The 14,551-nt window shown below is 40.9% G+C and overlaps 1 protein-coding gene across 1 annotated transcript; it reads left to right on the top strand.

The window, feature by feature from the left end:
- The first annotated feature begins 5,348 nt into the window (after positions 1-5,348).
- On the top strand, positions 5,349-14,366 carry MS3_00004388 (uncharacterized protein). Its single transcript, XM_051212301.1, has 3 exons — positions 5,349-5,489; positions 6,704-6,804; positions 9,485-14,366. The coding sequence occupies exons 1-3, from the start codon at positions 5,408-5,410 to the stop codon at positions 9,662-9,664; spliced, it is 363 nt and encodes a 120-aa protein (XP_051072473.1). The 5' UTR covers positions 5,349-5,407; the 3' UTR covers positions 9,665-14,366.
- The last annotated feature ends 185 nt before the right edge of the window (positions 14,367-14,551 follow it).

Raw genomic sequence — 14,551 nt, 5'->3', positions numbered from 1 at the left:
TAATTACTTTGAATATTATTAATTCTCTTTTTTCCAATTACTCACTGTTAATTCCTAATCGAAATGTCACTATGTAATTATTACGTAACGTGTCCATTCGATGAGTATTATTTCATTATTTTAGATTATATATATATATATAAGTGTAGAGCCATGATGAAAAACTAGTTGTAAAGAAATTTCTTTGCTCGATTCGTTCCTTCTTTATTTACCAAATGCAAAAATAGTAATTTTCACAAAATTAACTCAGCCATGGAAAAATACCGCTGTATTAGGTATGTTGATTAAAAATGGTAAATATTTTCATGGTGACTGAAAGTAGTCGGATAGGCCAATTTGAGACAGATAGAACTAGATGAGCACAGCTGTATTTTATTTGAAATTAGCAATAAGTGAGGAATCGAGCATTTCAACTGCCACAGCTTAAGTGAATGTTGGGATTTTTGTGACTTATGGTATGTCTTTCGGACAGCTTTCTTGAACATATCTTTGATTTTATTTTAAAGTTATGTTTATTACTGTCTAGAAGAAACTTATTAGTACCGGAATTAACGAATGTAATCGAAATATACTTACCTAAATCCTTGTAATGTGTTCGGTTGATGTGACTGAAATGCATACGGACCATAGATCTGTGGTTGGAAAATAGATATTCAACACTTGACACACAGAGAAGGCCAAAAACGACGAATGCGGAAACAGTTAATTAATCAACATGGCATGGCTCAGCCCTTCAGGCATGGTCATTTTGTGTAGTCCAAACCTTTTCACATTGAACACACTGTTCTCTCTTTAGCCCAAACATGTCCTTCAAAAACACTAGACTTTATGTGGCTGATTCTCACGATACGACGAGTCTTTGTAGACAATGATGGGACTACCACGTAAGATCTCATAGATCAAGTAGTCACATTGTTGTAAATCTACAATTTCAGGATTAGGTTTATTATTATGGTGCCGTTGCCGAACTGGGCCATAATCTTACAAATCTAACACTATTCTTAAGCTGTTGAAGATCAGTTCTGTGATAGTATGTAACGTCAGCACACTGTAAACATGCAACATCCGAACGAACATTTTTCGTCCGAGCAATTTTGTCAATGTTTCTCTCGTATTCGGTCTGGGATCGCTGCAATAAGAGATCTCATCTATTCTCCTCTCCAGGTCCTCAAATCTTGCAGCAGTAATAGAAATAGCATTCGTTTACAAGTTCTTAGCATGTTCTCCCATAGTATCAGAACATAAACGTTTTGAAGTTGTGAACGAACCACCCCACCCCGATTCTATAGTCAACAGGTCATCAGTCCGTCCATCAGAGTTTCCCTCAGTGGTCACCTAGGAAAGTTGTAATTGAAGCATTCCTGGATTTTTAGGATAGGAACGGATTTCCCACAATCGAAGATGAAAAATTCATAGATTATGACTGAAGATTTGCCGTCTTTAATAAGTAAATTATAACGTTCCACAACAGAAAGTTTATGATCAGAAATATTTGAAGCAGAAACTTCTGTAGGTCTAATTACAGAATCGGGTTTTAATGATTTCAGGCCTCCAACTGGAATGATAGATTTGGTGCAATTCATGACCATAATAGAATCAGGAAAATCACCATCGCTTATATGTTATTATTTTTTGGGTGTGAAGTGTTTTACTCGAGGTAATAAATAAATATAGAGTGTGATTACTAGAATCATGAAAGTTTGTAACATCCGAATTACTGAGCTTGTTATTATTGGTGGCTAACAAAGAGATCTGATATGTCCAACTTCTTTCAAACTTAAGACAGATAGCGTGACAAAATATGTATGAATTGCGTGAATGAGGTTCGCCACGTGATAAACGTCTGCCAAACTTCTATATCTGAATGTTCATCCACGTGTCCAATCGCAGTCCCCATCGCAACGCTAATATGGTGACCAGAAGTAATGAATTGATTTACTAAGTAAGGATTCCCAGAAAATTTCAATCTAGGACAGATAGGACTAGATGAGTACAATTGAACATGTTATATTTGAATTTGAAATAACTACGGGATGAAGTGCAAATCAGTCATCAATTTGAACGAATGCCACTACTTTGTAATGTCATGACTGTGTGCTCATAAAATTCGTATTTCGCACATTACATGTTCAGGTACTCTGCGGAGCATATACAGAGAAGTTTTGTAGACTGAAAACGACACAGGTCCTATTCGTGTTGATAGAAGTAAAGTATGTAGTGGCCCCGCAAACGAACTGAATTTGATACGACAATACGCAAGACAGGTAAGGATATAGCAAACCGTGTTAATATTGTAAACCGAAATGTGTATATACGAGTAGGAACGACGGAAAAACAACACATACAACAGAGTCCTATATTAAATGACAAAATGATAGCAGCCATTGTGTAGTTAATGTCAGTTCGCATTTTCATTTGGGATAAATAACACAAGAAGGGTTCAATCGACCAACGACAGTGGTGATTTTCTTGGGGGGCCACAACCGGAGCTTTCGACCTAAAGGTCTGATCCACAAGGCAGTGGAGCAACGTCAGGAGATGCAGTCCCATGTTAGCCGGGTGTCTTGAGCATCAATAATGTGTCCGAAGAAATCTGAGGAGTCAGTTCCGATTTGGCATTTCTGAATGTTTACAATAATGCCATCCTTTCGTAGTCGATCGAAAACAAGGTCCAGACGCTGAAGATGGGATTCTCTGTCCGGACTTGCTATACAGCAGTAATCACCATAAGCGTGTACGATGTTGAGACCTAGAAAAATGTCATCTATGAAACTTTGGAAGGTCTGAGCAGCATTTCTTAAGCCGAATGGCTTGCGCAAAAGTTCGTAGAGGCCGAAACATGTGATGATAGCTGTTTTAGGATTGTCATCAAATGCCATAGGAATTTGGCTATAGGCTTTAACCAAATCGATTTTCGAAAAGATAGTTGTACCTTCCAAGGTACCTGTCAAATCGTGAATGTGAGGCGATGGGTAACGATCGAAAATGGAAAGGAATGCTCAGGATAGGGTTGGATGGAGAATGCTGGTGAGCGGCCTATGCCCCTTCAAGAAGAGTAACAGGCGTAAGTAAGTAAGTAAGTCAAATCATGAATGTGGGACAATGGGTAACGATCAGGAATGGTTTTTGCATTCAATCGCCGACAGTCACCAGTTGGACGTCAGTCGTTGCTATCCTTTTTAGGGACCATGTGCAACGGAAATGCTCATGGGCTGTTTGACGGTCGTGTGATCCCCAAGTCTATCATGTGGTCGAATTCGTTTTTGGCCAACCTTAGCTTTTCGGGGCCAGTCGGCGTGCTTTCGAGAATACAGGTGGTCCTGTAGTCGTGATGTGATATGTAACGTTGCTGGTTACACACGGCAATTTCGGTCGCTAACTTCTGCGCCAGTATCGACGAGGTAGCGAACTCTCGTTCTCACATCGGTGACGTACAACAGACGTCTTGGAAGTTTCCCGAGTTGTTTTTCGTGTCGGTCGTTTTGAGTTTGAAAAATTGCAGGGTGTTCTGCAGTTTCTAGAACAGTTTCCGTACCGGTTGTGATACCAGACCCAGTCGGGGTTGTCCATCTCTCGTGTTCTAGGGACAGATCGGCTACGTGAAGTGCTTCTTCGCGGAGTGTGTGACCGTTTACGGCCATTACAAAATTGCATATAACGTGTCAACGAGTGACATAGTTCCATAATGTCGTTCTGGGTCGTTTGAGGTTTTTCTTTGAGTGAGAAAACCCCGGCATTAGGAGATTTCGTGATTTCAGGGATGCGGTCGGCAGATACAGCCAGCTCGTCTACGGTGTTGTTTTGAAACGAGACCAGCACAGCTTGCACCTGTTGAGGAAGTTTAGATAAGAAAAGTTGTCGAAATATGCCGTCATCGAAAATTCTTTGGTCAATCACCTCTCTCATTCTTAGCAACATATCTGTCGCAGAACCATGTTGCAAGTCAATATTATTAAGGAGTTGGTCTGACCTTTGTCGATCGGTTAGATCTCCGCGTTTAAGAATAGATCGTTTAAGTGTTTCGTAGGGTTCCGAAACATCAGTAGTAAACACACTAGGTGTCACGTAATGGTTAAATTCGTGTGGAACTGCCCTGACTACTGCGAGGAATTGTGCATGTATGTCGTTCAGTTTGTGCTCGTAGAAGTCGGCTTCTGTGTGGCAGAACCAGACTTCGATGTTGTCTGGCCAGAAGAGCATTAGTTGAACTGAAGGTGGATTCATGGTCTTTAACTTGAGTACATTGGGTGTCTGTTCCATCATGGTGAAATATCAAGTACGAGAATGGACGAGAAAACATACGTATGTATGTCGAAAAACATGAGGAAAAAATATCACAATATATAAAAATTGAAACAAAGCGATGGTATATAAAATCCCATGAAGAAACAGACTCACAGTATGCAAGGTGGCATAATCAGACCACGTTGGGTTCACCAATGAAGATGCCACAGGTATTTAGAGTTTGACAACGCTTTAACCAGTAACACCTACTAATATGAATCGCACCCACCAAGTGAAATAAAAGGACAGAAGCGAGGAGGTTCGAAGATATATTTGATAGGCTATCAATATATCGAGGATCGACTGATCTACACTGGCTAGCGATTGCAGGGGACGTTGAGCACGGCGTTCCCACTCGTGATCTGGTGCGGATGCATGACCGAGCGCCTTCACTTAGGTGAGTCCATTAAAACTAATCTGGTCAGAATCCAATGTCGAAGACTTACAGAGCTATTTATTTTGGTGATTTGTTTACCACTACAACACCTATAATCCAAACCTACCAACCCGATAAAGTCAGAAGTCAAATACAAAGAGACTTGAAGGTATATTTGAAAGAATATCGATATATCGAGAAGTGACTGATCTAATAATAATAATATATTTCTGCAAGCTGGCTAGCTGTTGTAGGAGAGGTTGAGCATAGTTTGCCAACTCGTGATCTGTTGAGGAAGTATGACCGAGTGCGTTCAGCTAGGCGAGTCCACTAAAACTAATTCGGTATGCTTCAAATGTCGAAGACTTATAGAACCATTGGTTTTGGGGATTTATTTACTTCTATATGGTGATCTGGTGCAAATGCGTGATCTAGTACTTCCAACTGGGGTGTGTGCAACAAAACTAATTACCGCAACATCAACGCTGTCTTTTTTGGGATTTTTGTACGGCCAAAAGTCCCTGTAATGGGAACTTTTTCAATAGTACTATACTACCAACAACTGGAAATCCCTACTTTAATATTCTGCTAGACGTTCTTCGTGAGTCATGTTTCTGAAAAAAAAATATATATGTCCATAACGTCAGAACTAGTCCATGTCTTTCAACCTTCAGAATCAGTAACCGGAGTAATTGTTTAAGTGTATCTTCATGAGTAGAAGATAAATTTCAAGGTTCATTATCAAGAATGGCTTCAAGGAATGATGGTATTCAGCTCCTTTTGCAAGCCGAAAAGAGTGCCAGTGAGAAAGTAAATGAGGCAAAAAGGCGTGAGTTAGTTTTAAATATCATTGCTATCAGGTAAAAAAAGCCTATATTCCATCGATAACTTGGGACCCTTTCTGGAGGTTTGACCCAGTTGATTACTTGGTCACCATTTTGTTGCACCATTTAAGGTTTTGTAAATCAAATGCGTATTGGTTTCACTAGCCAGGCGACCCTTTTAGAATGTTCATTAACTCGTCAGTAACCTGGTCACGTACTAAAAACGTTTAAATAACAATGAGGGCCTTTTGGTATGGCCAGTGTGATAGGCTGTCATTTGTAAGGTTCCACAAGATAGTACTTAAAAACAGGATTTAGATACTTCACCTAGTATGTAGCAGTACAGTTGTAGGTTTTAACCATTGTCCTAATGACTCCATCTCTTAATGTGTCTACTCAAGATATATCGATGGTTTTGTGACAACTGTTCCCAGACAGCAACAATCCTCATTTCCAGTAATGGTCACTTAGTGAATTGGTTAACGCAATCTTTTCCATTATTTCAGCTACTTGGTTTTCTAAATTTCTAAATAAAGGTTGGGAATGTCTTATGAATTAGATATTATTCGATATCACACTTGAGTTCAGGGATAGTAATACTACTTCTCGACCACTCAGATCCGAGTGGAGCAAAGTTCGAACCTGACGTGCCAGTTAAAAAACAATTGCTCTATCCACAGGGCCACTGAGTTTCTTAATACTTTACTGTTCTTCAAAGCTACTTTCCGGATGTGAGCAATGTCGTAACGCTTTGATTATGAAAAGTCAGATGTTTAACACTGTTTCTGTTCGACATCTCTCAGGTCCCGGATCAAACAGTAGTTACTTCCTTTGTCACTAGGTTGTGTTTCCGATAATAATGTGACATATATGGTCTTGTATTTGAACATTTTAAAATCGAAGCGAGAAACTACTGTTTCTTATTTGTTTGCTCATGTTATCCTAATTATACATTGTTTTATGTACAACTTTCTATATATTTACATTATTGGTTTGTTTGCATGTGGAACATTCTTTGGAACTCATGTCCAACACGTTTTCGTTGACACAAGATGGTTAAACCCAAGTGCATCTATTTCAGTCGTATACTGTTGCTATAGCGTTGTATTTTGAATAATTTCCTGATTTTCTCTTTACTAAGATCTGATTTCCATATACTGTAACAATGAGAATGAGTTTTCTACCACTCGATAATCAAAGTGTTTTTTTACTATCTCAGGTAAAGCTAAACGATTAAAGGAAGCTAAAGCTGAGGCTCAGGCAGAAATAGAAGCTGAACGAGCTGAGCGTGAGCATCACTTTAAAATTTGTGAGGGTAAGGTGAGTTGTCTGTGTATGTGATTTTCTGTTTATTCCGTAATGCTAACTTTAAGATATTTAGATAGATACTTAGTTACGCCTTTTACCCCTCGTGAAGGAGTATAAGCCGCCCACCAGGACTCTGTTGGACTCTTTCCTGGACAATCCCAGTTGCTACTCATCCTTTTGATGCCTCCTTTCGATTGCCGACGGTGTGTTTGGTTTTCCTCTTTTCTGTTTCTCATCAGAACTCCATGTTAGTGCTTGTCTCGTGATGCAGTTTGGTGATTTCCTCAATATATGTCTCATCCGCGTCCAGCGTCTTGACGTTCGTATTGAAGATTCTGATTTAGTTGTTGGTTGACAGCTTTTTGAGTCATATATATTTTTCAACTGTAGAAATGCGGCCTCTTCTTTGCTAAAAACGTGTCTTCATATCCATATCAAATCCTCCAAGTTCATCGATGTTACTGCCCAGGTACGTGGAAGTTTCAACCTCTTCCAGAGCCTCTCCATCACGTGTGATTGTGTTGTTCTCTGTGCTATATTTCAGAATCTTGGTTTTTCCCTTGTTTGTGTTCAAGCCTACTGATGCAGAGGCTGCTGCTACGCTGACTGTCTTCACCAGCATTTGTTGGTGTGTATGGCATGGAAGAGCTAGGTGATGTGTGAAGTCCAAATCGTCTAGCTGAATCCATGCTGTCCATTGTATTCAGTGCTTCCCGTGAAGCTGATCTTTGTCGTCTTCATTGCTTTTATTGATGGGTACATAACACTGGATAACATTCATTGTGATCCCCTCCTTTGTTTTGAAGGGTGTTTTGGTAATTTTAGATCCATGAGATGCTCATCCTATAAGTGCATTTTGTGCCTCTTTCAGTCAGTCAGTCAGTAACAACGTAGAACTTCGTACGTACGTACATCAGTTCGAGTTGCCATACCAAATTAGCACAGAGATGCAGTTGTCCATTCAAATCCCGTAGTGGTAGAGGTAGTAAGAGTATAGGCAGTAATCGGAAAGATTAGTGTTTGGAGACGTTATTTAAAGAGTATAATCCAGTGAAATAAATTTGGAAAGAGAAAAAAAAGACAAGGAGGAATAAGGAGATCAAAATTTGGGAGAACACAAAGAGTGGATGCACCTGCGCCATTGCAAACAATTTTGAGTCATGTCATTCAGGGTCTCTAACCATCGGTTGCTATCATCTCGTGGTCCCCAACCAGATAGTCTACATCTATCAATATGATTCAGTCTACTTGTCAGTGACTTCATGGATTTGTGCCATGTTTTGGTCTGGCCGCCCCTAGCTTTCTTCCAATTCACTCCTATACCACTGAACATAGCACGTCGAGGCAGTCGGTGGTTGGGCATACCTAACACGTGTCCCATCCATCTCAACTGATGAAGTTTCACTACGTCATCGATGGATTTTCCATCCTTACCTAGTAGCCGTTTCCTAACAACTACATTACTTACTCGATAGTCCCAGGATATACGAGCAATGCTTGGAAGACACCTATGGTCAAATACTAGTAACCTACGAATATCCTCTACTCTTACCGGCCATATTTCACTGTCGTGAAATAGGACAGAACGACCTGCTGCGCAGTAAACCCGTCCTTTGGTTGATAGACGGATATCTCGCCTACTCCATAAATGACGCAAGTTGGCAAAAGCTAGTCGAGCCTTCTGTATCCGTGCTGAGACTTCTTCACACACCAGACCACAAGGGCTAATGAGACTCCCGAGATAAGTGAAGCGATCGACACGCTCAATTACTTCACTCCCTATCATTAATTCGGGTGTCGATGCAACCCAATCCTGAAGCAACATTTCGCATTTCGAGGGGGAGAATCGCATCCCGACCATGCCTGCATTGTTGCTTAGAGTGGTCAGAAGACTCTGCATTTTGTCAGCGTCTTCACCAAATAGAACTATGTCATCGGCATATTCCAAGTCAACAAGTGAACCTCCCGGTAGAAGTTCAACCTCTGTAAATTTAGATGAGGAAAGTGTAATCTCTAAAAGTACGTCAATGACAAAGTTGAACAAGAATGGAGAGAGTGGACAGCTCTGACGAACACCACTTGAGGTAATCAATTCTGATGACAGTTCACCATAAGCTCTCACTCAACCAGTTGTGTTCGAGTAGAGAGTTTGTGCCTCTTTGGACAGCATCAGAGCAAATTGCTGAGTATGTGTAGCATTTTCTTCTTCGTGACCGGAGTACAGTAGCATCTTTTCTGTATTTAATCTTTCTTGTTCAGCTTGGGTCCAATGGGTCTCGCTGATTCCGAGTACCGACATGCAGTATTTCCTCATTTTCGTTGCTTTTCGACTGGTCCTCCCGTTCTTCCACATTGTCCGGACGTTCCATATATCTATAAAAATTGTTTCTCTGGTTGTTAGAAGGGATATCGGTCTCATGACTTTCGAAGAATCTCAGCATTCATCATAAGGGGTCATAGTTCTCCCTTCAACTCGGAGGGCAAGGTTTATATTGTTCATTCAAGTTAGCGTTTTTTAGCAACGTTTTCTACGGAATGGGGTTGTCGACCTCATGCCCAACCCCTTTTGTTGTGGGCTTGGCGCCGACAGTAGCCCTAGAAGAGCTGCAGGTGAAGTTACTTAGGCAGATAAGATGTATTTTAATGGTAAAATGTCTCACGGATTTAAACTTTATTTTATAATTTTTACTAGGTACTTGGTCGTCGATCAGAAATTGAGTCACAGATTCAAAAGCTAACCCAAGAAATAATCGATACTCAGACTGCCTCAGTGAATCTTCACAAAGAAGACGCCATAAATATGTTGTTGAACTGTGTAATGCAAATTCAGCCACAGCTACACAAAAACTACCGCAATGGAATAACGGGTTAACCAACAGTATTTGAAATTTGGCGATGCACGAATCAGTAATTTTAGACAATAAAACTGCAAATGCATAATAATTGATCATTTGGTTTCTCTTTATTATTTCTAATATTTATTATTATCTGCACATAATCAAACAAATAAATTATTTTCAAAATAATGTTTTCTAACCTGTTCGGTGTGTACATGTTGTGTATCCACTGTTTGCATATATTTCCGACTGTACTGATAGGTATTAGGATACCCTTAATTTATTTCCTGTTAATAAATTAATACCAGGATATTTTTAGTGTTTGATTGAATGTGGCCACTTACTACATCGGTTTACATTTTTGGGTGATCTGTATCAGTGCCTAGATTAGTTGTTGGGAGTGAAGTAGTTGAGTTGTCTCGGAAGTTTTACGAGTCCTGATGTGTTGGTGTATGTTGAAATCTTCACACGAATTTAGAAAGCTTGATTTCTTTCTGCCAACTTGCATCATATGTGGTGTAGAAAAGTTATTCGTCTCAAACGAAGTGGTGACTATGCCACTTAGTAGTCTTCCCTAGTTTACTGAGGGATATGGCTTAGAACATTCGGAGACGTAAGTCGCAGGTTTTTTAGTCGAGAAATCACTATCGTATCGTGGGTCAATCGAGGAAGCGATTCTGTGTTTGGGGAGTTGGTGGGTTTTCACCAACTGAAGTAGATGGGACATGTATTGTTTATTCCCAACCAAAGCCTGTCTTGATATGCAATTTTGGTTGGAGTTGGAATAAGCTGGAAGGAAACTAGGGACTATTAAACTAAGGAGTAGTACCGGTGTGTAAAGTCATTGACTTTTAGGTTGCTGTGTTGTTAAATTCAGATTACCTAGTTGTAGTCCGTGCTATCAGTGATTGGAGACGTTGAATGAGGTGGCTGCGAATCGATCACTGATACAAATGTAGATGTTTGTCTTCCCCTGAACCTTGGGGTTCAATATTATTCCAGACTTCCTATTTCTAGTATCCACCCCTCCTTTCCGAACAGTGTTCGTCAGTGTCTAGTCTTTCTCACTCACTACTATTTTTACTCTCGGTATCGCCCTTGTTAATGTCACATCGTGCTGGTGTGATTAGGTAATCGTAGTTTTGTGTTGATTATGGTTGCCTAAGGTAATCTAACGAGTCTGCAGACTTTCTCTACTTGCCCGGTATTCATAAAAAATTCTATTAATAATCATGGGTTTGGTATGTACTTTCTCTATCCGAAGTCCTAAGTGTTTCCTAGGAACAAAGTTGGATAGTCCTGTCACAACTATTGTTATGCATGCATTGAAATTAAATCAACATATTTAAATTCAATGCCGGTCACATTTTGTTCTACAATTGAACTGTTGTATTGGGTTGCAGAAAAGTTTGTGTTTAGTTATTCTTCTGTAGTTCCATAGTCTTGTCGTCTGAAGTTTGGTTACCAAGTTTTTATTCTTAAGCCTCGTCCCACCTATTTCAACTTAAGACACTGAATAGTAACTCGATTCCGCACAAGTAAAGCCCGAAACTATTGGGCAAACCTGTGCTTGCCAAACCATTACTTATAATTGTTATTATTATTATTATTACTACTTAGTTTTACTTATTTTCATCCACCTGCATAAAACATATTTGTTTGTCGGAATACAACGATACCATGGCCACAGTGATCAGTCTCTAACTTCAGGAGTGATATGGTCCATTCAGACGTGAAATTTAAAGTGCTGATCGTAACGTAGAATATTAAACTGCATATGTACAACTAATGGTTTTAGTTTTATGCTACATGAGTGGTTAACAAATCACGAATCAAGCATTAGAGTAGTCCAGTAGGATCAACAGGTTTATGCTAAGGTAATGTCTTCGCAGACATAAACTTCAGTGGTCAGCAATTTCATCATCCTAAACTGGTCGATGTTAGCAAATTGGTCGGATCTTCTGTTGAAACTAAATATCAAGTCGAGCTAGGTTCAAGGGTAGCTGCTATCCCACCGAAAACTATAAATGAGCATTGGTTGCAATTGCATGACGCCATGAAAATGGCGAGTAAAGTTGCTTGTGGCTTTGCGACACGTCCCGCTTATAAGCACAGGGTTTCTGTAGGCTCCTAACAGTTCATTGAAGCCCGTCGATCTACTCCGGCTGACCGCGAGTTTGACCATAAACGAAGATTGTTACGTAGTGAAATTACGCCAAGCTCACATAAAGTGATCGGAGCGTGCTTACGAGTTAGAAGTAGCAGCTGCATCCACCAGAAGCTCTTTCAGATCGTCCGAGTCACTGGCAGACTACTTGGCTGGGGTCCGCGTGACTATCGTAAACAATGGTTGGAGACTCTGGGTGACATGGCTCAGAATCAATCACAATGGCGTCGGTGTATACACTCTCTGTCTTCCCTTAAACTAAGAGATTAAAATCGCTTCATATCTTTCTTTCAACGAACTGATTCTTTCTTCCTGTACTATATCCTTATTGCAATCTTTCTTTTATATATTACCACCTCTGACATAACTACTTTTATGGATCCGGTGTCCATCTTGTTGTGTTAATGAGGTATGGCAACTTGGACCGATGCATATATGTGCCTGGTCCTACGTTGTAGCTGACTGACTGAGTCACTGGCAGCAAGGAGTCTGGTGTGAGTGAAACAACCCGTGAAGAAGAGATGTCAATCACTAAAATCTAATGACGTCCTGGACAATGGGCAAAGTTTTTCGAGGAGCAGTTCAACTGGTCTGTCCAAGCCATGCAATCCGCACTTAATCAGTTGGCAATCAGTGTCCGTAGGTATGGTATGTGCTTTGCACCTTCGAAGTGCAAAGTTCTTCTACAACACTTGCAGGATTCTACTCCTGTACTCACCCTGGGTGGTGAGGAGATAGAAGTAATCGAGAAGTTCGTATATCTAGGATGCTACATAAGCGCTGGTGGTGGCGTGAATGATGGGATCAATACAAGTATAGTGAAAACCAGGGTGGCTTATACCAATCTGGGCCATCTTTGGCGCCTTCGTAATGTCAGTCTGGCTGTAAAAGGTCGGATCTACAACGCGTCGGTGAGAGCAGTTTTGCTCTATGCTTGTGAAACCTGGCCTCTCCGAGTTGAGGATGTTAGACGACTCTGTGTTTGATTACCGTTGTCTCCGAAAGGTTGCTGACATCCAGTGGCAACACCATGTCAGTAATGCAGAGGTTCGGCATCGTGTGTTCGGGCACAGCGACTATAATTAAGTTACTGCCGCTATCTTGAAACACCGACTTCGGTGGCTTGGACATGTTCTATGAATGTCGTTCCAGAGAATTCCACGTGGTGCATTATTCGCCTACTCTGGGACTGGTTGGAAAAAGCGGAGAGGTGGCCAGTATATGACATGGTGTCGTGGTATGAAAGAAAGCTGCAAAGGACTGGCTTGTGTTGGTCCTTCACGACTCCCTGGCTGGGGTCCTAGAGGCGGTGCAACACAGTGGCTAGATACGTTATCAGACATAGCTCAGGATAGAAGACATTAGGGACCCTTCTGTAACTCTCGTCATAAAAATGGACGTAACTTCTTTAACTTGAATAATTTCTGGTTATATTTTTACTAACTGCACTGTTTCTCCCTCTATTATTATTATTTCACTCTCAAAAAATAATTTCTGTTCGTTGTTGTTCTTCTCTTCGTTATGTGCACTTTACATTGCCTATCTCTTCACATTCTCATTGTTATTGTGTAACGCATGTGTATTTGGTGCCCCCTTGTACCAATATTTGTGTTCAAATAAATAAATTTAGGGTATGGGTCACCAATCAGGTATCTCCAAGCAACCCTGTCCTTGCCTCTTTCTAGTTGCAACCGAGTGCAACTCATCCTTTTTGATATCCGCCTCCGATTCCCTGCATCTTGTGTTTCATAGTCAACCTCTTTTCCTTTTCCTTTGAGACTCCGCCTGGAGTCCCTCCGGGGGCTACTGCCGGTCCCAAGCCCGGATAAAGGAGGAGGGTTGGGCATGGGGTTAGCGTCCCCATCCCGTGGAAAACTAACTCGCTAAAAAAACGCTAACCAGAAAAAATTATTCAAACCAATCCCAGGTTTGGGGTTTGATCTATAATTCAGGTTAATGGTCTCCGTAAAGCGTGTTCTATCCACTCTCGATTTCCTTCTCAGCCGGTATCTGGTTTGTTCCCTGCCGTAGTTGGTTGTTGCTGATTTCTAGCCAATGGATCTGCAGTATCTTGCGTAATCTGATATTTGTAAATACCTGTACTCTCGGTTATGGTTGTGACAGTTTTCCAAGTTTCAACTCCGTGCAATAGAACTTTGTTGACGTTAGTGTTGAAAATTCAAATTTTAGTCTTACTTATCAGTTCTTAGTTTCAGATATTCTTCCGTGTTAGGTGTGTTTTCTTCGCTTTGCCAGTTCGTGTCTTGATGTCTACATCAGATCGTCCTTGCCTGCCAATGATTTTGCTAAAGCACCTCCCTCTCGAAATGCTCTCACACGGCCACGCGTATACAGCCTCTGTCAGGGAAGTCCTACTCACTGCCTTCTCGTGGTGGGGGTGTTGTTTACGAAAATGAGAGGACGAAAAGCGAATGTCCGGCGCTTTAACCGCATTCCAAACCGATGGTGCACATGGGCTCCAGTATCCTGCGGGAACAAATGGCGTATGAACCAACTGTTGGTCACCGGCTACCATGGGACTGCATCTCCTCACGATACTCCATTGCCTTGTGGGTCAGACCTTTAGGTCAAAGGCTCAGGGTGTGGCCCCCTAAGATAACCACCTGCTTCGGTCTGGGCATCTGAGCAGTATCACAGCCCACACACAAATATGATGAACTGTCGATAATTATGGAAAATACTTTTCTTGCTTCAATTAACAATCAAACGATTCACATTATTATTATTATTATTA

The sequence above is a fragment of the Schistosoma haematobium genome, chromosome ZW (assembly GCF_000699445.3).
Source record: "Schistosoma haematobium chromosome ZW, whole genome shotgun sequence".
Lineage (NCBI taxonomy): Eukaryota > Metazoa > Platyhelminthes > Trematoda > Strigeidida > Schistosomatidae > Schistosoma > Schistosoma haematobium.
The sequence above is the reverse complement of the archived record's forward strand: the minus strand, read 5'-3'. Positions and strand labels throughout refer to the sequence as shown.